Raw genomic sequence first — 24,046 nt, forward strand, 5'->3', positions numbered from 1 at the left:
AATATAATATAATTAATTATTGTTTGAACAATATTGTTTATATACACAGATCAGGCATAACATTATGAGCACTGACAGGTGAAGTGAATAACACTGATTATCTCTTCATCACGGCACCTGTTAGTGGGTGGAATATATTAGGCAGCAAGTGAACATTTTGTCCTCAAAGTTGATGTGTTAAAAGCAGGAAAAATGGGCAAGCGTAAGGATTTGAGCGAGTTTGACAAGGGCCAAACTGTGGTGGCTTGATGACTGGGTCAGAGCATCTCCAAAACTGCAGCTCTTGTGGGGTGTTCCCGTCTGGTCAGTATCTATCAAAAGTGGTCAAAGGAAGGAACAGTGGTGAACCGGCAACAGGGTCATGGGCAGCCAAGGCTCATTGATGCACGTGGGGAGTGAAGGCTGGCCCATGTGGTCCGATCCAACAGACGAGCCACTGTAGCTGAAATTTCTCAAGAAGTTAATGCTGGTTCTGATAGAAAGGTGTCAGAATACACAGTGAATCACAGTTTGTTGTGTATGGGGCTGCATAGCTGCAGACCAGTCAGGGTGCCCATGCTGACCCCTTTCCACCATCGAAAGCACCAACAGTGGGCATGTGAGCATAAGAACTGGACCACGGAGCAATGGAAAAAGGTGGCTTGGTCTGATGAATCATGTTTTCTTTTACATCACGTGGATGGTCGGGTGCGTCGCTTACCTGGGGAACACGTGGCACCAGGATGCACTATGGGAAGAAGGCAAGCCAGCGGAGGCAGGGTGATGCTTTGGGCAATGTTCTGCTGGGAAACCTTGGGTCCTGCCATCCATGTGGATGTTACTTTGTTGCAGACCATGTACACCCTTTCATGGAAACAGTATTCCCTGGTGGCTGTGGCCTCTTTCAGCAGGATAATGTGCCCTGCCACAAAGCAAAAATTGTTCAGGAATGGTTTGAGGAGCACAACAACGAGTTTGAGGTGTCTTGGGCTCCAAATTCCCCAGATCTCAATCCAATTGAGCATCTGTGTGATGTGCTGAACAAACAAGTCTGATCCATGGAGGCTCCACCTCGCAACTTACAGGACTGAAAGGATCTGCTGCTAACATCTTGGTGACAGATACCACAGCACACCTTCAGGGGTCTAGTGGAGTCCATGCCTAGATAGGTCAGGGCTGTTTTGGCAGCAAAAGGGGGACCAACACAATTTTAGGAAGGTGGTCATAACTTTATGCCTGATTGTGTGTATACACACACACACACACACACACAAACACACATACGTTTCCCCAAGCAAGGAAGGCAGTGTCTCCTCGAAAAATGGATTAGAAAATAATCCGATATTACAAAAATAAAACAACGAAAATATCACAAAATGTAACATTAAAAACTGTATAAAGCAACACTCACAGGTGACCCACAGGTGAAGGCTTGCCCATTGAATTTTAACAGACCCCCAAAGTGTGCGGTAAGTTTGGTGGGGGGTAATTGAGAATGAATGGGGGAAGTCACGTGAGAGGAGGCAATGCCTCCATCCTGCTATGATTGGATGTGATCGGTTATGCTTGGATATGATTGGTTCACGTGATAAATCCGGCCTTTTGTTTTCGTGCGTGTTCTCATCGTCCTGAATGAAGACAATGAGGGCTTTAATGAGAAAACTAATTAAAAGTTAAGTAAACAACTCACCCATTTCAACGTTTTATGTCACTCAAAAACAAACTTGAAATGGCCTGAAAACATGATGACTGTGGGGTTTTTAGTGAGCAATCAGCTTAGGGAAATTAAAGGTACACCTTCAAGCTTGTTGACTGTTGAAAAAAAGTTGACTATTAAAAAGAAAAGCTGAACATTAGTTCAAAACTAAAATATATTGTTTAAATTTATATTGTCACTACCTTTGGTTATTATTTTGGAATAAATGTAAAAATGCGTAAGAACACAAAAAAAAAAAAAAAAAAAAAAAACGTGAGGATTGCCTCACTTTAAAACACCACTGCACACTACTCATATATAGTACACAAATCAGACTATATGAAATGTAAATCTTTCAGTCGGATTTGGGTTTGTAACTAAAGAAAACTGAGCGGGTCGCTTTGTTTTGATGAAACTGTGTTTGTTTACCTGTATTTGTTTATTGATAGATGCATTGCAAAAAGGTATTTTTTGTGAGATTTTCTGTTTGGGCTGGATTTGGCCTTAAAATGTAACTATACTGTTGGGTCGGGTTAAACGATCTCTGGTAGGGACTTCAGTTTAAAGCCTTTGCAGACCTCTAAAATGTGCATGCAACAACCATAGCAGTTTCCTCTAAGTGTATTCAGCAGTATAAGAATAACCTACCCTATGTCTCAAGCCAATCTGTCTTGTACTCTGTTGAGTGGGAGAGATAAGCTTTATCCCGCTGTATAGGCACTCATGAAAGTGATGTGGCCTGCAGAACGTCCTGTCCAGCCTGCTCCACACATCCTTCTATCTCTGCACTGACCCAAAAAAACCCAACAGGACACTGGGAAACATCTCATGCCAACAAATCCTGCGGTGGTCTGAAGAGCCTAACCCTTTTACCTGCAACACACCTTCACTCTAAAGTAAATCATGAGCAAATTCTTAGAATTTTAGTTCTTTGAATGTTTAAATGTGTAACAGGATCACTGCCAGAACTTGAAAAGCCCGCATGAGGAGCACAGCTCAGTGTCAGAGCATGTGTATTAACCACTACGCCACAAAAACTTCATGAGTGCATGACATCTGTGCTTTAAATATAACATGTTTATTTGGTGATTTTATTTAAATGTATCGTTATATACATCAAATATAAAAGTTTCAAAAGCTGTGTCATGCTGAGACCACTGATTTAAAAACAGCCATTTGATCAACTAACTCGTTCAAATCTAACTCGTCTCTAAACTGCAGATGTTTGTAAATAACGCCTGTGACATGTAACATGCAAATGGCTCATTTCCAAGGCAACGGCTCTTTGCTGCTCAGAATATGTTTTTAATAGTTACAGACAGTGCGTCTCATTTCTTCACGAAGAATCTTGTGATGTCAGAGGCCAGTTTGGAGGCAGCTTGGTGTCGTTTCATCTGACTTCTGTCTTTGGCCTGCTGTGCGGTCCTCTGCAAAATAAACCATCCACAAATTCACCACCAAATCTTACAAATGTGTGGCATATTCATAAACAATATTCAAATTAAATCCAAATTCTACATTTAAAAATTAAATAAAAAAGGTAATTCAATTCCACTTAACAGAATATAACAAACTAACGTAATATAAAATTATTATTATTATTATTATTATTATTATTCATTTATATTAAATATTTACATAAATATTATTTATAAAACATTTAAAATGTATTTATGTATATAATAAATACATGTTTATTTAACATGTATGTTTATATTTAAAAAAATATTTTTTTAATGGAATAAATACATAAATATTAGTGTATACGTGTTTGTGTGGATAAGATACTGTACCATACGATGGCAGACGGTACAAAGGGTTTGAAGGTTCTCCAGGGAACACTGTCCTCCTCCTCTGTACACAGGGTTAATGTGGTCCACCTGCCAGAACTGTCCTTCCATGGGACTCTGAATCATCTCATTCAGCTGCAACACAACATCAGACAAATCAAACAGCTGTTTTGGCATCAGATAACACAACATGATCAAATTCGAATTTGAATTCAGCCTAAAATGGAAAATACAAGTGAACAAATATTTATTTTTCATGACCGATATAATGCAGATCATTTTTTATTTCTAAGAGTCTGATAACGAAACGAGAAATCTGTTTTTATTTACTGATTTTATTTGCGGCTTTTTAAAACAATAACTAAACCATCACCAATAATAATAAAAATATTCTAATATTATTAATTTGAATTAAAATATTATTATAATTATTAACAACAATACAAATATTGTTAGAATCCATCAGTAATAATGATAATAATAAGTGTTTTTTTTTTCATTAATAATATTAACCACAAAAAATATTTTTTAATAAAAATATTGAATCATTATTTTAATCATAAAAATATTTGAATAATAATATTTAAAAAAAAAAAAAATAAAAAAAAAAAAATATATATATATATATATATATATATATATATATATATATATATATATATATATATATATATATATATATATATATATATAATTTTTGGGCTATAGAGGGTATGCACATGACGTCACCGTCGACCGTTATGACTTCGGTTACGCCCACTGAGTGGCAGCATTGGTTTTCAGCGTGAATGCCGTGAAAAACATACAAAACACATACAAAACAGGAAAGAGCTTTGCGATTGACTGTACAAATAGATTTGACAAGAAATCTGACGTATATTTTTACAGACTGCCAAAAGCTACAGAAAAAAAGAAGCAAATGGATCGCTGCAATTCACAGAAACAGCTGGACTCTAGGCAGAGAAACATGGATTTGCAGTTATCATTTTGTGTCGAAACGATGGATTTGGGGGTAAAATCATACCTTATATATTGTATTGTTATATATTGTGTTGACAACTCAAATTAAATATTTACCATCTTATATTCTGCATAATTGGGTGTTTTTGAATAAACACTGACAAAAACTATACCAGTTTTAGGACTGGACGATATGACGCTATATATAACATCGATATAAGTGATCACTCGGATTAAGACCTATTGTAGTTATATAAAGCGTTCACTGGCAGATTTGCTTTTTGTATTTCCCCGGCGTCGAAATCAGGCACATATAAATGCCAGTAAACACGACTCCTGGCTGCATGTCAATATCCATGGATTAGGTTTCTTTGACATGTTATAAGGAATGTTTTCGAGCCCAACCTTTAGTGTAATCGTTTTTTTTTACTCGCGTTTTCGCAGTTTCCCCTATTAAATCCAGTCATGCCGCAGGTTCTTTTGCCACTTAGTCCAGCTCAGGGAGTGTGTTCTGGCAGGAAAGTGACGTTAATGCATACCTTCTATATCAGTTAATGTTGTGTCCTGTTGAAAACGGAAGAACCAATAATCGATTAAGTAAAAAAAGGTGCGTTCACCTTCTAATATCGTTATTACTGTAACTACGAAATGCTGGCTCACGTCCTCGTAGAGCTTGTAATTACAGTTTGCAAGCTGGGAGTTTTCTGAAAGTTCCCATGTGTACCACGTGGCCGCTGTACCATCTGACCGCTGTAGATTTGTTGATAGTGGTCCCATAGAAACGCATAATGCCCAGTCCAAGGATGTGAAGAGTTCCGAATATAATGTCACGTGCTGTCATCTCAAGATTACGGTAATTACGCGGTGGCGTGAATGCAGCAAAAGTATGAATGCTGATTACAAATATCAGTCAAACCAGTTGTTGTTTTGTCACTTGAAAGTCACCACCACCCAAGAGAGTCTTAAAATTGTCAAGTGTCTTAAAAGTGTCATTGTTGTGTGTAAAGCCTTTTTATTCCTGTTGTTTTATTGAACAGCTACATGAAAGGACTCTGAATAGCCCATCGGGAACTCTAGGAAACATAATTCCCCCATTCCAAACCGCTCAGCAGGCTTTTCAACAGACCACCGTGGCGAAGGACTTCAGGTGTTTCACCAGGATTAAAGCTCGAGTGGAAATAAGTGGGAATCACAAGTGGAAGATCAGCGGTGGGAACGCGAGGAGGCCGAAGCCAAAGTGCTGGCATTTCAGTCTGCGTCTGTTTTTAGACTCGCGGTCTCTGGGGGAAAAACGCAGCTCTAGGAATCAATCCTCTCCTTCCCTCTCAACAGAGTCAGCCAATAATTATCCTAAATCTCTCAGGAGCCCTGGGGGTCGCGGCACGGACGATAACCTCCCAGTACAAGAGTGGGAAGTTTCCATAGTAGACCTGGGAAGTCGATAAGTCAACATGTACACATGCTAATACAAGGAAACGGCAAATGCACACAAACGTTTCTCCGTAACAATCCTTCGTATGTATGACAGCGAGCTTGTTTGTGCGTCGAGGGCACTTGGAGCTTAAAGCGCGTTATTGATCAGGCCGCTGCCGCTCGGGGCTCTAACAGAAAAGCCAAACAAAAATCAAACCTGCACCTCGTAGCAATGCACTGTGGGAAAAATCAATGGCAATCTGACAGACTAGGCGTTGTGTTAAGGCTGGATGCTCCTGGGAGGAAAGGACGGCGGGTGTTTGTGTGCTACACTATGAGGCCAGGTTTTTGTGTGTGTGTGAGTGTGAACGCCACTGATAACTCTATAGAGAGAGTCAGAGAGCAGACGCCCAAGGCCGCTAAGCTCTTATTGCCTCTGCAAGCTAAACAGGCCATCTTTATTTATCTTTCTCTGTAAGCAATATTTTTTCAATAAAATGCAGCGTCTGCCGAGCTTCTTTCGAATGTTTGGGGATAATTCTGGCTAATGTGCTTTTGGAAGCAACTAATGCACAATTTTCGAAAACCTGGCCAACTTCCCAGACAAAATGAGTCCTAGTTGTACATCTCACGCAGATCCTTCTAGAGGAAGTTTTTGAAACTCAGAGGAAAAAAAAACAATTGTGATCTTGTTAATATCTCAATTATTTCTCTCTGGAGAGCAGATAATGATGTTGATGATTCTTATTCTTCTGCTTAATAATAATAGTCATGATCCCAGCCTGTGTTCCCCTGTCTTGTGTGAGACATTTTGTGTTATTTCCTGTCTTGTGCCATGTTTTGTAGTTCTATGATGAGTGAATTCACTAAGCATTTGAGCAAGTTTAGTATGCAATATTTTAGTGTAAAAAAAGAAACCATAGGTCAATGTAAAATGCAGCTATAGTAATGCTGGTAATATTTCTGGCCAAATATGCAGATGAGGGCATGAGGATCCTAGAAATGTGCTCAACCTGCTTGAGAGGAAGTTGTGCCAGCCAGGTGTTGTCCAGCATCTCCTTGCGGTGTGTGTGCGGGGCATCCCGGACCTGCATGTACAGCTGGTGGGCGTTCAGTCCGCAGTGCTGACACACACCCTGCTCCGTCTCCAGCACACGGGCGCGCATGTAGCCCTGATTGGAGCGCAGCTGGAAGTCTTCCATACAGGCAGGGCTGCAGAACCCTCCTGCCCAGCCACGGTGCTCCCCGCTGGGCTTCTGGCAGGACAGACACAGGGGGGTACCTGCCGAGTCCACAGCCTGCAGGTAACCGGCCGTAGTGTTTGTCTCAATATGCATGGAGCTCTCAGCTTCGCTGCGGACAAAAGCACACATTATAAAGCAAATTTGTACATTTTCTGAAGATATATCACTGGTGCTGGTCAGTAAAAACACTGCTCTACAGTTAAGCCCAAAGTATACTTTGGCCGTCCGCGTTCCGCGATGCACTCAATGTGTAGCCCAGTTTTTGTGACTGTGTGGATGGTGCGAATACAACAGCACATGTGCGAGTGACTTGAACACTTGAAAACGAAATTCACTATATATATTTCCGCACTCATGGTCAAAGTATACTTTGAAAGGCTTGTGGGCTCAACTGTGCGCGAGACGGAGCGGAACGTGAAAAATTAAGTATACCCGGGCCTTTACTAGGGTGTTCAGCAGAGGTTTTTACAGCATTGCTATGCAGTTGCTATGATGTTCTTGATGGTTGCCTACATGGTTGCTAGGGTGTTTTGGCTGGTGACAGGGTGTTGCCACAACATTCAATATAAAAAATAATTAAAAAATTCAATAATATATTAATCATTTGAATATAATTTTTTGATGGAAAATGATGAGAATGTTTGACCACTATATCTGCACTTTTACCTCAAAGATTAAAATAAATGTATCTAAATTTATTTTGATGGCAAAAAACTCATAAATATGCAAAATATTTAATAAATACTGTTTCAAAAAGCAGAAACAAAACGAAAAATTTTCTGCACAAGTTATCAAAAACATAAAATATCTAATTTGTGACCATTTATGATGCAAAAAATGCATTAATATGGCACATATAAAATGCATAAATAACAATAGCTTTAATAATAATAATAATATTAATAATAATAAGTTATTATTATATGAATGCAGTTAAATAAAATCACAAATAAAAATTGGTTATACAAAACAGTAATTGGACACTTAAAACATAATTTATGACTATTTAGATTTGCAAAAAACTACATGGATATGACACTTAAAAAAAAAGTTTTATTATTATTATTATACAATTGTATTGTTCCAAAACGCATAAAATTATACAAAAATGCATAATTATTTGTCATTTTTAACTATGAAAAAACAAACAAACAAAAAAAAACCTGCATAAACATGGCACTACTACTGCTGATAATAATAATTACATAAAACATATACATAAAAATCACCTCTGAATACGTTTTCAGTCACGAAAACCAAAATAATCTGTCATATAGGTCATTAAAAAATCTGTCCATCTCAAAACGCCTCGGCTCCAGCATCATTTGACTTTACCACAAAGGTTGGCATCACCACATCCAACCAGTTGGGGAAAACATCCAAGCCCTTGTTTCACAGACTAATTTCTTGTCTCCCAAATATAATAAGTGTGTGATCAAGTGTGTATGTATGAAACTAGTCTTCACCACACTAACCAGTCTAAAGTTCATCTGGAAAGACTTTCTCTGTAGTACTCCATTAGTTCTCACTTTCTCTCTCTGGTTTCTTTTTCTTTTCTCTCCATCTCCTAAAAATATCCAGCCCCAGACAGCGCTCAGTACGTCGCAATTTTTCCTCCCGCGGTTACCATGGCGACGCCGCAGCACTCGCATGTGTGTGGATTAAGCTCTTATCCTCTGCACTAAGCATTCTTGAGCACACTCTACACACACACACACACACACACACTCATATCCCAGGTTTACAAGGTTAACCGTTCGCTACTACACACATAATTACATGCGGAAATGCACTTTCAAAATAAATTGTCACTTGCAGTGCAATATATATATATATATATATATATATTTTTCCAAGAGTGATGCAAATTCATAAATATGTATCTGTCAGCGACAGTCTCCACCCTGACCACGGGGGGGAAAGTAATTTGATGATCCAAAAGCAAAGTGAAAAAAAAAAAAACTAAAAAAAAAATATATATATATATATTATATTATTATATATATATTCATTTCCATTTCTGGATTAGACACACCTGGGTAGCAGCCGTCGTGTTTTGAGGTCTGAGCGCGAGATCTGATGAACAAAGTCTGATGACTTTTGCACATACCAACAAAGTACGAGAGGAAACAGCTGTCACATATGATCAAAAAGCCACGGCGTGGCTGACAGGGTGTGTGTGAGTGTGTGTGTGAGCATGTTGATGACTTCATCAGCGATTGCGGCGTTATTCTCTTGTTCCTGTCAGAGCGGCGCCGTCGAGAACTCGCTGAGATTGTGTCATTTGTGTGGTCGCTTCATCAATCTCAATGTGGAGAAGGTTTAGAGGGTTTTTCCATTTTACAAAAGATTTAATGTTTGAAATACTCAATATTTGCTAAGTGGGTGTTGCTATGTAGTTGCTAGGGTGTTATGAGTGGTTTTTACTGCATTGCTATGATGTTGTCATTAGGGATGCTCCATTCAGAATTTTTGCAGCTGATACAGACTACCGATTTCTTGTCATCCTGATCGGCCGATACTGATCCCGATCATTCAAGCTTTATAAAAGATATGTCTATGATATGTAAGCTCTCTGCTGACTGTCCCTGTTTTTACCCCTTACACCCTGAAGGCATTTGTAATGATTTCACATCTAAGTGGCATACTTAAAAGTAATGGTTTATAACTATAACAGGTATTATCAAGTACATTTCTGGACTTGTCGGGACGCGTTTTCTATGCGGAGGTCTGTGCACGCCACTGTTCCTGTTGACAGTCCTTTAAAATGTTGTTTTGCAATGCTTTGACTGTTCTCTGTAGATCCCGCCTTCTCGCAAACCACGACTGGTTGATTATGTACATTGCCTGCATGCTACTGGTCAAATTGCTTTTAAGTCATTACCTTCAGCAAGTATGAAAACAAAGCCAAAACTGGGACATTTAGACCTGTCCGGAAAAAAGAGGATGTATATTCACCCTAGTAAAAATTAGCACGTTAAAGGTACAATATGTAATAATTTTGGCTGCTAGAGGTCGCTAGAACCCTATTCAAAAGCAAAAGCAAAGTTTTAGAGAGGAATCTTGGGACATGTGGTCTCCATCTCAACAGACGGTGCAAAAGAATAGGGGTAGCACTCGGGAACAAATCTTGTTCATGGATGAGATTATTAACGTTACTTTAGTATGAAGCAGAGCAGGACCGGGTGTTGTGGGAGCTGAACAAGGCCGCTGGAGCGATTGCGCAACACACGCCTCACGAGCGCCAGAACTTTTATTATGTCACAGTCGCCGGCGCCGCTTTTCCAGTCATGAGTATGAGATAATTAATCACTCGTTGCCTGAGGCTATTAATATGTTTTTATTTGTTTCTTTAAATAAAACGAAAAGAGGCAGAGTGGTTTAATAACAAATTTTGTTTTATTCTTGGCTAAAATACACATACAGAGATAACCGGAGAAGCCAGAGCGAGCTGAGTGACGTTATCAAGTACGCTGCTGTTCCATTTGCAGAATCACCGGACTTCTCCCGTCCATGGGAGTTCGTTCTCCGGAGTCGAACTTGCCAAGTCCTAACTACCAAGGACGCAAGTCCGAACTTAGTAAACTTGGTTTTGAGAAACGCCTAGTGTCAAAACTCTAGCCGCATAAAATACAGATAAAATGTCACGCACTGTGCAAAGCAACTATTGAAACCTACTAATTCACTGGCTTGTCATGTTGCTGAAATAATGTACTAGCAAACCTTATTTAGCATTTCATATCGATAGAATAATTACTTGCATACTGTAACGTTAGTTACCGTTATATTATCATACTAGCTATGTATTACTTATAGAAAGAGTGCATATACGTCATATAGTTACATTACATGTGTTGCAAAATACGTAATGTTTTAAGGACCAAGTTTGTAGTCAAAGTATGGGCAGGCCATAGTCAATGTAAATCATATTGTTGAAGTTTCGTCTGTACCAGTGAATGTGCCATAACTGTTTATCAGCCTTACTAGCCTGCGCGTTCATGGCAGGCTCCGTTGTGATGGGGGAGGAGCTGTGGAGGGAGGGCTGTAGTGCAGCAGAGAGCAAGGGGGAGTGACCTGTGAGTTGTGCTTGTTCAAATTTTCAGGCTAAGTCAATGTTTTCTAAAAACTCCCTACTGCAGCTTTAAATGCTGGATGGCTTGTGTTGATAAATGACATGCAATAAATTTTAAAACGTATTATATGATGGAGAAAATTTTGTATTGCTGTTACTAAAAATAAAGCTGCATCTGATTATGCTCTGTTAGCTACTTCACAAAATAGTGTTTTTCTCTGAGGCATGGTAAAGCATGGTACTCGCAAAAAATCAAGAAAATTAGATTTAAACATAAGACTAAATGTATTGAGCTATATAAATATATCAAAACAGTTGTTCCCTTGTCTATTAAAATGTGTAATATTTTAAAGTGTCTTTAGTGTTTCCATGGTTTCTACAAAATAAATCCGGAAACTGAGGGTAACAGAAATTGACGCAATTGACAGGTGACTCCTCACACGTCCCGGAGCCTTGGTTAAAATTGCAATTTTCTCACGATTTACAAATAGTTGGAAACATTTGGGATATTGTAAGTACTCAAGTGAACAAAATATACACTGGCCTAATGGTTTTTGGATATTTTTCTGCACAATTCTTACATATTGCACCTTTTACACATTCAGTTAATTTTTTTCAGTTTAACACGTTAAAAATATTTAATGCAATTAATGCAGCATTCCTTTTTTCCATCATAATTTGGCTAGCATTACATCATATGATCATGCTCTTATTCATGCAAATGCTTTTAAACCATACAAGTCTGAAAGGTGGTCAAAAAGACGCACGCCAGTATCGAGTTCTCTTTCACGCTTGAACAAACAATAACACACAGAATTATGCCAGCTCTTAAAGTGACAGCATCCTAATAAACCATTTGCTGTGATGTCTGTCATTAATCTTAATCAAAGAACAAAGGTAACAGAAAATTGTAGCTTTAATAAGGATTAATCTATATTTAATTTATAATTTTTTTTAATAAGAAAATGTGTGATTAATTAGTTAATTTGGTCCCACTTTAAGTGGCCTTAACTACTATGTACTTACATTTAAATTAATCATTTGATACAATGCACTAATTGTATCAAATGTGTTACATGTTTTTACATTGTACTTATATTTTAAAACACCTGCATGTAATTACATCTGTAATTAATTTCTGTAATTACATTTATAATTACACTGTTGACCCATCCCTTACCCCTTACCCCGACCCTTAAAGGGATAGTTCACCCAAAAATGAAAATTTGATGTTTATCTGCTTACCCCCAGGGCATCCAAGATGTAGAGGACTTTTTTTCTTCAGTCGAACGCAAATTATGATTTTTAACTGCAACCGCTGCCGTCTGTCAATCAAATAATAGCAGTGATTGGGAACTTGAACAATAAGAGTTGAAAAAACTTCCATAGACAAATCCAAATTAAACCCTGCGGCTCGTGACGACACATTGATGTCCTAAGACACGAAACGATCGGTTTGTGCGAGAAACCGAACAGTATTTATATAATTTTTACCTGTAATACACCATTATGTCCAACTGCGTTCAGCTTCCGGCTAGTGAGGTCTGATCGCGCTCTGACAACGTAAGTGATGTCTCGCGCTCATTGAAGTATATGGGCGAGAGATCACTTCCGTCATCACAACGCGTTTTTTGACCTCACTAACAGGAAGCTGAACGAAGTTGGACATAGTGGTGTATTAGAGGTAAAAATTATATAAATAATGTTCGGTTTCTCGCACAAACCGATCGTTTCATGTCTTAGGACATCAATGTGTCGTCACGAGCCGCAGGGTTTAATTTGGATTTGTCTAAGCAAGTTTTATTTACTGTTATAGTTGAAGTTCCCAATCACTGCTATTATTTGACTGACAGACGGCAGCGGTTGCATCATTTGCGTTCTACTGAAGAAACAAAGTCACCTACATCTTGGATGCACTGGGGGTAAGCAGATAAACATCAAATTTTCATTTTTGGGTGAACTATCCCTTTAAACCTACCCATACCACCAAAGCTTTCCCTAACCTTACCTGTATCCACCTCAATAGCAGCACAAGTGTTTTGCAATTCAATATGAGCCCAATAAGTAGATTGTACTTATTTTTTGATGTAAGTACATAGTAGTTAAGGCCACTTAATATAAAGTGGGACCGTTATTTTTTTTTAATCGATTGACAGAACTAGTTATTATTCATGCTTGACATGACTATTAGAAAACTATTAGAATTATATATGATATGTCATAAAATGAAGCTTGGGCTTGCTCACAATCATGTCAACTGCATGTGGTCAAATATTGTGTTGCTATCTCAAAACACTCAAAAGTTATCTTGCGCTGATTCAGAACCCGGGTCTAAGCAGTAGTGAGCGAAGTGGAGCCGCGGGATCAAGGTCCCGCCCACACTCCCGCAATCGTGAGCACAAAATTTCTGCAGAACTACCCATTATGTTGGTGTGAAATAAAGAGTTATGGAAAATGTAGAAATTAAAGTCATAGCTCCAATCTCCTCCCGAAAAAAGTCAGCTGGCGCCTCGGTTCGCTCAGAGAAGCTGTCATTCTCAGCTGTCAATCATGACGTCACACTCCCTTTTTTATAGGATCAAATAACTAAAAATCGAGCTTATTTAAAAAACGAACACTTGAACGTACATCAACGTGATAAAAACTACATAAAATGACAGAAATAAGCTTTGGAAAAAATTTATTTGAGGTGTAATTTAATTGTTTAGTTTGTCTCGCGTCCTGTTGGAATACATGGAAAGGGCGGGTTTTACGACCTATACTGGGACCAGCCACCTGGGGGAAACAGACGATTTGGCTTCACTTTTCAGGACTTGTGAGGCATGCTTGGTCTCATCACATCATCTCTTCCCACCATACCCGAGATCCAGTTTCCATTGGTTGAACTTTGAAATGACATTTGAAAACGCTGCGCAATTATCGCAATGTGATCAGATCCCGGAAGTGCTGTAGCTTTAGCCAAGCAGCACGTCATGTCAATCTGCGTGGATTTTCTCAAGATCTATGCATCATGTTGTTGTGCATGGGCTTGTTTGAATCGAGAGAACCTGCTCTACATAAAGATGTGTGATTTTCTATAGTTTACTAAAGTTTCACAAAGTTACAAAGCAGAACATGGCACAAAACGATTGCACAAAACGATTGTGTATTAAACGATTCTGTGGGAGTTTAACATTCTTAACTGCTATAACATTCTTGAGGGCATTGCTATAATATTCAATACTGAAACCTGTTGGTGTGGTCAGTAGGTTTGGATGTGGATCTTCTGTTCGAGGCAACGTTGTCCTTGTTGATGATGCGGAGGGCTCCGCCCTCTTTCTGGGCCACAGCAATAGAGGTCTGAGCTACATCCTGTTTGGAGAGATACCTGAGAGAGAGAGCAAGCCAGAGTGAAACTCAGTACCATAAAGGGAACATCATGGTGCTAATAAAGGGCAGTACAGTATCTGCTACCATACAAAACTCAGAGCTGATGTTTGTATAACAGAACAACAAACTGACTCCTCAAAACAGTGTAATCCTCAAATAAAACTCAAATTAAAAACCTCATCACCAATAATCTCACATGATTCACAACCTTATGACTTGCTGTGCAATACTCACGTTAGTATTTTCAACCCCCCAAAAAATATAAAAAAAGTGAAAATAAAATCAAAACCACAAAACCAATACATGATTGACAAAGGGTGGTAAAAAAAAAAAAACTTATTTATACATATATTTTTTCATTTTAAATATTTTTTAAATAATTAAAAAAGAAGTATAAATAATTTAAAATCAAATACAATAATAAAAAAAACAGAATTAAAATTAAAAAATAAAAATTAAAAATCACTGACCCTTAACTATTGCATGATAGTGTTTATTTATTATTTTGAAAGAAATTAGTACTTTTCTTCAGCAAGGATGCATTAAATTGATCAAAAAGTGACAAAGATATTTGTAGTGTTTACAAAAATGTATATTTCAAATAAATGCTGCTCTTTTGAACTTTCTATTCATCAAAGAATCCTGAAAAATATTAAGCAGCACAACTGTTTTCAACATTGATAATAAGAATAAATGTGAATAAATGTTTCTTGAGCAGCAAATCAGCATATTAGAATGATTTCTGAAGGATCATGTGACACTGAAGACTGGAAAAAATAAAGAAGCTGAAAATTCAGCTTTGATCACAGGGATAAATTACATTTTAAAAATTTTGCATTACAAGTGAAAATAAATAATTCATTACCCATTACATTTTTAACTAAATAAAATACATACATTCAAAATAAAATAAAGGTTCCATGACTCTGAAGTTTAAAACGTTTGAGTGTGGGGGAAACTAAATAAACAGAAACAGCTTAATTTGATTGACATCCACATGTGAGCCAATCAGATTGAAATCCGCCCACATGTCCCAATCCTCACCAGCTTTGATGGTGTATGTGTGTTGTCTTGCCTGGAGGTGCTGCTGTGCCGTCGCTGTGATTGTGTGAGTTCCTCCAGCAGCAGGATGGAGCTGCGAAACACTCTTCCACTCTTCCTCACCATCCTCTGCCTCATAGCAGTCAGAGAGCTCCACTCACGCACGAATCGCACAACCTGACACACACACACAGATGTGTTTCAAGAAATCTGATGAAATAGTACTTGAAGATCCCGTCACACACACACACACACACACACACACACACACACACACACACACACACACACACACACACACACACACACACACACACACACACACACACACACACACACACCTGTCTCCTGTTCTCGCTGTGATTGAATTCTGGTGGCAGTTCCTCCCAGTTCTGCAGTCTGATATCCAAGGGAATGAAGTTACAGTGGAGTGGGAGGCCGTCCTGTACAGAGAAACACACACACGAGTGATTCATCAAACTCCATTCAAAGCGACCATATATATTGAATATTTACAATTTATTATTTTGTTGATGATATAAAATGAACCAACACTGTGAATATTGTGAGCTATTTTAACTGTTTTTTTTTTTGTTTTGTTTTTTTTAGTTTCCTCAAGACTGTGCTAGTGGACTAGTTTCAGGCCCAGCACCTGTGGGCCAATAATGTTTAGAAATCTGATTTCTGTGAATCTTTATTTCAAACTGCTAGATTCAATGAACTGGTGCAAAATGATTCAGTGATTCATTTGAGTCTTCACTCAAAAGTGTTCAGAGAAGCCTCTGTGGGGCGTTAATAAATAAAATATGCCCACCAATTTTTATTTAACATTTTGATCTCAACATTTAAATGTAATTTATTAAAAAGAAATATTTTAATAAAACAGTTTTATAGTTGTGAGTTACTTTTAGACTGAAAAATATTACTACACTATACCACAAATCTAATATCTATTATTATTATACAGTCAGTACAGTACAGTTAGAGAATCTAAAATAATTTCAACATGGCCGTTTCTTTAAGTGAGTAATGACGAATATGAACACCTAAAGGCTGTCGCTCAAGGTCATGATGACAGCGAGCTGTGGTCGACCAATTGGAGATGTTCGTTAAAGAGCTGCCAATCACAAATACGGCCCTTATAGGCAGTGGTCCAGTTCTCATACACCAGCTGGACCGCCATCCCCCAACGTCTGTCCACAGGGAACCACTCGGCCCTTTAGAAAATATTACATTTCTAGCCTATGGCAGGCCTCTTTTCCAGCTCTTCTTCTGCCTTCTTACTAAACTCCACCATTCATCACTGCTCAGCTGAAATCGCCTCAGGAAAAGCTCTTATTAAAAATGAACCCAGATAATATTTCTCAATCAAAGTCAATTAGGGGCCCCCTGCTTATATCTGCTTTCATATAATACAGTTGGAGAGAACTATAAGAATCCCAGTGTTATGCTGTACAAACGAGGACTGTGAGATTTCAACACTTTATTTGCCCTCAGATTAACACTGGAAACTCTGGCCATCCAAGCGTGCATTCAGGACTCTGGATCAAGTTAATATTTAAGGCTGTTTTCACACTAGAGCTACTGGTGCAGATCTGAGTGAGTTTAGTATGAAAGAAATCCAGTCGAATTCTCAGAATTGAAGCATTTCTGACAATAAGTTATACAATAAATTAATTTTTATGCCTTCCATGCTTAAAGGTGCAATAGGAGATTCTCTACAGAAGCATTTTTTGTTATACTGGTTGAAAGTTTCCTCATATCCTGGTAGCAATCGCTATGTTAAACAGTCTAAATGTATTTTTATAAACAGATATAATTTGTGGAAGAAGTAGGATTGTTCATCCAATCTTTATATTCGGTCCGAATGCAACAACACGATGTCCTACCTGCCTGTCAACTTGTATTTTTACAAACCCTTGCACACCCTGTTCACACAGACATCATACATCATCAGTGTGTTTCATGCTATGCAAAGTTTATACAGACAGACCTCAGTCACAGAGCACCGCAAACAAATAGCAGCCAAATTTTCAGTTTCTACCGAATCAAAACAAGCTTATGCTGCGTTCACGCCATAACTGTTGTAAATAAGAGATGGCAACCCGTGATGTTCTAACCAGAGCTGTTCAGTCAGACTCAGAATTATGCATTTCCATGTCAACAGCATCACAACAGCAGGGGAGGGGGCACAAATTCTTTCTAGGGGGATATAAGTGCCATAGTGCCAGGCCTGCCCCCACATCTGGGAACCCCTCTAGTCTAGTGTCCTGGGCACGTGCCTGGTAGGCCGTCCATTAATCTGTCCCTGGTCTTTTTATACTAAATGTTGTTTATAATGAATGCCACTATAATTTATCTTTGTTTCATACTTATATTTCATATAATTCCTGTTCTGAATACTGTTAAATTTAAGAATTTTTTTTGTGGAGTGAGGGGAACTAAAATACGTGATTATAGTTTTTATGGTTGTAAGGAGTTTATTTTATTTAACAGTATTTTACAATATTTCTGAATGCAATAATCACCAGATCCTCCTGTCAACCCTCATGACAAAGGGCATCTCAAGAATGGCACTCCAGTGGTTCAAGTCTTACCTCTCAGGTAGGTCCTTCAGGGTGTCTTGGAGGGGTGAGGGGTGAGGTAAGTCACAACATCTAGCTACTGGGGTGCCTCAGGGCTCAGTGCTTGAACCACTTCTCTTCTCCATCTACATGTTATCACTAGGATCTGTCATTCAGAAACATGGCTTTTCCTATCACTGCTATGCTGATGACACACAACTGTACCTCTCATTCCATCCAGGTGATCCAATGGTAGCTGCTCGCATCTAAGCCTGCCTGACAGACATTTTTGACTGGATGAAGAACCATTGGCTTCAACTCAACCTTAAAAAGACAGTACTGCTTGTGGTCTCAGCCAACCCAACAATTTATCACAACTTCTCCATTCAGTTAGGTTCGTCAACCATAACTACTTCTAGGACAGCCACGAACCTTGGAGTTGACGACCAGTTAAACTTCATAGACCACAATGCTAGAATAAGCCGGTCCTGCATATTTGACTTGTACAAAATTAGGAATATCAGGCCCTTCCTATTGGAGCATGCTACACAACTCCTTGCCCAAGCTCTTGTACTGTCCAGTCTGGACTATTGTAATGCTCTCTTGGCAGGCCTTCCAGCTTGTACTGTCAAACCAGCATGTACTGCATTGCGTGTGTGTGTGTGTCTTGGAGTTTCCATATCATTATATGAATTCTATAATGTTCAGCTTTTATTGTACATTTGTTTTAAAATTACAGTACTGTGCAAAAGTCTTAGGCACGTCAGTATTTTCACCCCCCAAAAAAGGTTTTAAAGGTGCCGTAGAACGTCTTTTTAAAAGATGTAATATAAGTCTAAGGTGTCCCCTGAATGTGTCCAGTGCTTCCCAGAGGTTTGAAATATACTTGCGGTGGTAGCCGGGTGAAAAATCCTCCTATTACCCATGGCACAAAAATGGTCTACTACACGTGACAAACAAATAATGTGTGATTTTTTTTTTTAACAGTATTTTTATTTATTGAAATTAATTTTAATTAAATAACATATTACATTTAATTATATACTAATATTATGCATTATTATGCATTGTAAATTATGCAAAATTACAGCATTTAAATGGTTCACATTTTCCTGTGTTCTCCTTGCTGTCATATAGTGTCTCTCTCAGTGAATGGGACACAGATTTTTCTAGTAAAATTTTTTAAAATGAATAATATATGTGTCAAATAATGTTCTTAGCGTTTTCTTCCTGTGGGGGAGACTACAATAATTTACTATGAATTAAATGGAAATCAAATTAAATACAATTTATTGTGTAACCAAAATACCAATAATGCCCAAAAGAAAAAGAAAAAACTTAGCGTGTGACTTTTAATTATAAACAAGCCCGAAATACACCGGTATTGAAATGTCTGTACTATTGCAGGCTGATTCTTCAGATTCTTACAATCGTCTAAAACATTTTATATAAAGGCCATAAAGTAGACATAATTCATCAACTTGAGTTCATTAGCAATCGCTTGGCATAAATCTGCGCTTTTCATTGATTGAGAATCACTTTGAAGCCGTCTGAAGCGCTGTCGCGTGAGCTTGTAGGACTCGCAACAGCGCCCCCTTGTGACTTTGCAAAATGCAGCGCCCGTTTGAATGTTAGTGGGAGTAAACAGTTCTGAAGCACACATAACGAGCAGGTATGAAATGACTAGTTTATCAATCGCGTATGGTTTCATTATCTTGCGCGGATATAAAAGTATAAGAGGATAAAAATAATAAAAGCAAAAATGTGTCTCTGAATATACTTGGGAGGCCGTTATTATATGTGGGCGGCCCGCCCAAGTAAAGTCTATGTGTGGGAAGCACTGGTGTCTGTAAAGTTTCAGCTCAAAATACCCCATAGTTTTTTTTTTTATTCATTTTTTTAACTGCCTACTTTGGGGCATCATTATAAATGCGCCGATTCAGGGTGTGCGGCCCCTTTAATTTTCGTACTCCACGCCCCAAGAGCTCGCGCTTGCTTTAAACAACATAAAAAGAGTTCACGCAGCTAAATTAACCCTCAAAATGGATCTTTACAACGTGTTCGTCATGCAACATGTCTAATCGCGAAAGTACAGTGTTTATTTCAATGTTTACATTTGATTCTGAATGAGTTTGATCTGTGGCTAAAGCTAACATTACACACTGTTGGAGAGATTTATAAAGAATGAAGTTGTGTTTATGAATTATACAGATTGCAAGTGTTTAAAAAATGAAAATAATGACAGTCTTGTCTCCGTGAATACAGTAAAAAAACGATGGTAACTTTAACCACATTTAACAGTAACGTTACATTAGTAACATGCTAACGAAACATTTAGAAAGACAATTTACAAACACCACTAAAAATATCATGATATCATGAATCATGTCAGTTATTATTGCTCCATCTGCCATTTTTTCACTATTGTTCTTGCTTGCTTACCTAGTCTGATGATTCTGCTGTGCACAGATCCAGACGTTAATACTGGCTGCCCTTGTCTAATGCTTTGAACATGGGCTGGCATATGCAAATATTGGGGGCGTACATATTAATGATCCTGACTGTTACGTAACAGTCTGTGTTATGTTGAGATTCGCCTGTTCTTCTGAGGTCTTTTAAACAAATGAGATTTATTTAGACAGCAGAAAACATCTTTGCTCTTTACTTTAGTGTAATCCTTATTAAAAATCCTTACTAGTGAAAGCAACGAGTTTATCTAGTTTTTTTTAAAAGGGGTTTAAATTTAGATCAAACTATTCATTCAAACAGTCTAAAAGTAACTTACAACTGTTAGTATGCAACAAATATTCACTGAAAAGTTGAAAATCTCTACATACAACCCCAAGCACCACCACAGTCATTTTTTCAGCAAAAGAATCATTGAATCAAAATATTTAATATGATTCACTGAAACACACAATTCATTTGAACTGATTCACAGAGATGAGATGTCATTTGGCTACTTAAGTTTGAATAAGATACACTATTAAAACTTCATTATATTGAGATAACGCAATATAAAAATGTGACGATATGTACTGTTGATGTAAATGATAGGAATCACAATATTTTTTATCCAAGACTTAGCTTACTGTATTTATAAAGTATAATTCACCCTAAAATGTAAGTTCTGTCATCATGTACTCACTCTTGTGTCATTTAAATAAGATTTTCGTTCATCTTCCAAACACATGAAGATATTTTTTATGAAATCTGAGAGATTTCTGCCCCTCCATTTAAATTTGATTCCCCTAAAACTTAAAAGCTCTAAAAAGGGTCACAGAGGCATCGTAAAAATGTACACACGTACATTTGAACACAGATGTTCAAACGTACGTGTGTGCGTGACGCGTGAAAATTACATGAGGGTGAGTAAATGAGAGAATTTTAATTTTTTGGATGAACAAAGTTTGGGAATATTCATTTTGAACCGCTTTGCGATTAGAACTGACCATCTGAAATGCATACGCGTGCAGCGCTCCTAAAAGTGAAAGCGCAAACATTTAAAGCGGCACTCTTCGAAGTAAAGGCATCATTTGACCCACCATATCACGTTTTTTGGTAGATTTGGTAGTATGATGATTCAAAGCGTTTTAGACTGTTTATTCTCATCATGTAAGCGTATAATCTATACGGGTGGCTGTGTAAAAGAGATTCAACAAATTCCTGCATTGAAAGCACTTGTGTACTGCATTAGAAAAAACATTAAACTACTATATTTAATGTTGAATATAATGTATAATAATGCAATGGGGTAAAATTAGTGTGTCCTGCCAAATGTCTGGTTTTATCAGTAAAAAAGGGCTTACATTACTAATACAGTACATATTTTTTATTCTGGTGTCACCTTCACATTGTTTTACTGCTTTAAGAAGTTAGGTTAGCTTAGGTTTCAGCTATCCTAATTCTAATTTCATGTTAAAATTGTTTTATTGTTCTGTAACACACTTAATCAATTGTTAATTTAGCCTACATACAAAAGGTTCAATTAAATCTTGAAATTTTGTAAATTCTATATTAAGTTGAATGTACAACAAAGTTATTGAAAATTGTTAATGTTTTGGAAATAAATCTGTTTATTTTTTTAAATTTTGTTTAAAATATCATGATACATATTGCACCGTGAACCCAGTATCGCGATACGTATCGAAATGTGAGCTGAGTGTATTGTTACACCCACGAATTACCAAACAAGGAAGTGCCACTAAATTAGATGCTCTACCTCAATATTCATGACGTTTGAGAGCAAAATCATTGAGAATATATCACGAATATTCAATATACTTCAGCTCTAGGGGTGTTTGGTTTCATAGTCCTCTGTACCTTGTCGTAGATGTAGATCCTGTCCGTGTTTTTGCTGGCACAGAACTTCAGACAGTCGTACACGCGAACAGAGTCGTCCGACTCCTTTTGAGTGTGATCTTCATTAGCTATCAGAGAAAGAGAGGGAGGGAGACATGATGAAAAAGTCGGAATGACTAATAGATAGAGGAAAAAAGAGAAGAGGGCAATGAGAGGACGAGAAGAGAGGATGATCATTATGCTCCGTACCGACGGCTGATAAAGGTCAGATGGAGCGCAGCAGAAACGAACGCTCTAACGACGCTAACGAACACTATATTCACCAGGTACGGAGTGACCTGAAACGATCCTGCTGTTCTAAGAAATCGGATTTGTCCAGATTTCGTCCCACAGAGCCGTTCTACATTCATTTGGGTCAGGCTTGCTGTAAAGGCACCCCATGAGGCTTAGTTACCAGAACCCTACTGTGGACTAAAATAGCCGAGCCGTCGCCGGCTGGCCAATCACACCATGTTATTAAAGAGCCATTATGCTTACTGTATGCTGGTGGGAAGCAAGGATTGTGTGTGTGTGTGTGTGTGTGTGTGGTACCGTAAAGGTGGGTGTTAAGACAAACCCAGCAGTGTCTGAAAATTGCACTCTTTATAAGAAAGGTGAAAGCTTGTCGATTGTCTAGCTTTAAAATGGCCTGTTATTATCCATATTTCATATAGTCGTTCTCTTAGCTGCAGTGACGCAACTGTAAAATTGTTCTTAGAAGGTATTTTTGTCATTGAGGGCTAATGCTTGTTCTTAAAGCGTAACGGAAAATGCAACAGGAGATATTTTGCAAAATGTCCAAGCTGCTACTTAAATTTGTATACGTTCTTTAATATGCAATTTACAGTAAATAAATAAATACTATCTATCTGTCTGTCTATCTGTCTATGTAGTGATCATTGCTTTAGTTCAGTTATGTTCTTCATATTGGGCAATTAAAAAAAAAATAATCAAAACAGTATCGGCACAGTTTCGGTCACAAACAAACAATCTGTCAATCTGAGGTAAATAATAATAGAATTTACATTTAGGGGTGAATTATTTCTTTTACATCTTAGCAACAAGTACTGAAAGTGTGTTTGGAACAGACCTGGATTACTACTAGAGAGTGTTTGTGGGGTTAATTCGTCACTTTGTTCCATTTCTTGAGATACATCCAGGTGCGTTTCCGCCACATCCTGATTGGCGTGTTGGCTTGGGCGCGCGTGTAGAGTTTGTGGGGTGCTGGGGGTGGTTGGTTCACTTTCATGGTCTGAATCGGAGATGCAGATAGTAGTGAGCGATGTGGACGAAGAGGATGAGGGGTGCTCCGATAATGAGGAAGGTGGGCTGAGAGCTAACAGAGAAGAGAGAGAGAGAGAGAGAGATAGAGGATAAGTTGCATTGATGGAGTCAATCTTGGCCCACTGTCGTAAACAACATTCATAAGCCAATTAACCACATTTTATGACATAAAAACTAGTCTGGTTAAACTGATACTTCACTTAAAAATGAAAATTCAGGACAGAATTCATTCAAAAGTTCTCTTTTTGTGAGCGTTTGAATGACCAAATTTCTCTATTATCTCACAAGCCATT

The 24,046-nt window shown here is 38.0% G+C and overlaps 1 protein-coding gene across 3 annotated transcripts in view; it reads right to left on the reverse strand.

Moving 5' to 3' along the window:
* Positions 1-2,818: 2,818 nt before the first annotated feature.
* The window catches only part of zranb3 (zinc finger, RAN-binding domain containing 3), an 84,140-nt gene continuing 62,912 nt past the window's right edge, over positions 2,819-24,046 (reverse strand). The window contains exons 14-21 of one of the 3 annotated variants that reach the window (XM_067398562.1): positions 23,560-23,805; positions 22,452-22,558; positions 15,906-16,007; positions 15,599-15,741; positions 14,384-14,521; positions 6,852-7,191; positions 3,474-3,600; positions 2,819-3,102 (exon numbers count right to left, since the gene is read on the reverse strand). In XM_067398562.1, the coding sequence (XP_067254663.1) occupies positions 3,032-3,102; positions 3,474-3,600; positions 6,852-7,191; positions 14,384-14,521; positions 15,599-15,741; positions 15,906-16,007; positions 22,452-22,558; positions 23,560-23,805 (1,274 nt within the window). In that variant the 3' untranslated portion in view covers positions 2,819-3,031. Of the gene's footprint in view, positions 3,103-3,468; positions 3,601-6,851; positions 7,192-14,383; positions 14,522-15,567; positions 15,742-15,905; positions 16,008-22,451; positions 22,559-23,559; positions 23,806-24,046 lie in introns of those variants that run through there. The other 2 variants (XM_067398561.1, XM_067398563.1) reach the window with 2 other exon arrangements.

Source organism: Chanodichthys erythropterus, chromosome 10 (assembly GCF_024489055.1).
Source record: "Chanodichthys erythropterus isolate Z2021 chromosome 10, ASM2448905v1, whole genome shotgun sequence".
Lineage (NCBI taxonomy): Eukaryota > Metazoa > Chordata > Actinopteri > Cypriniformes > Xenocyprididae > Chanodichthys > Chanodichthys erythropterus.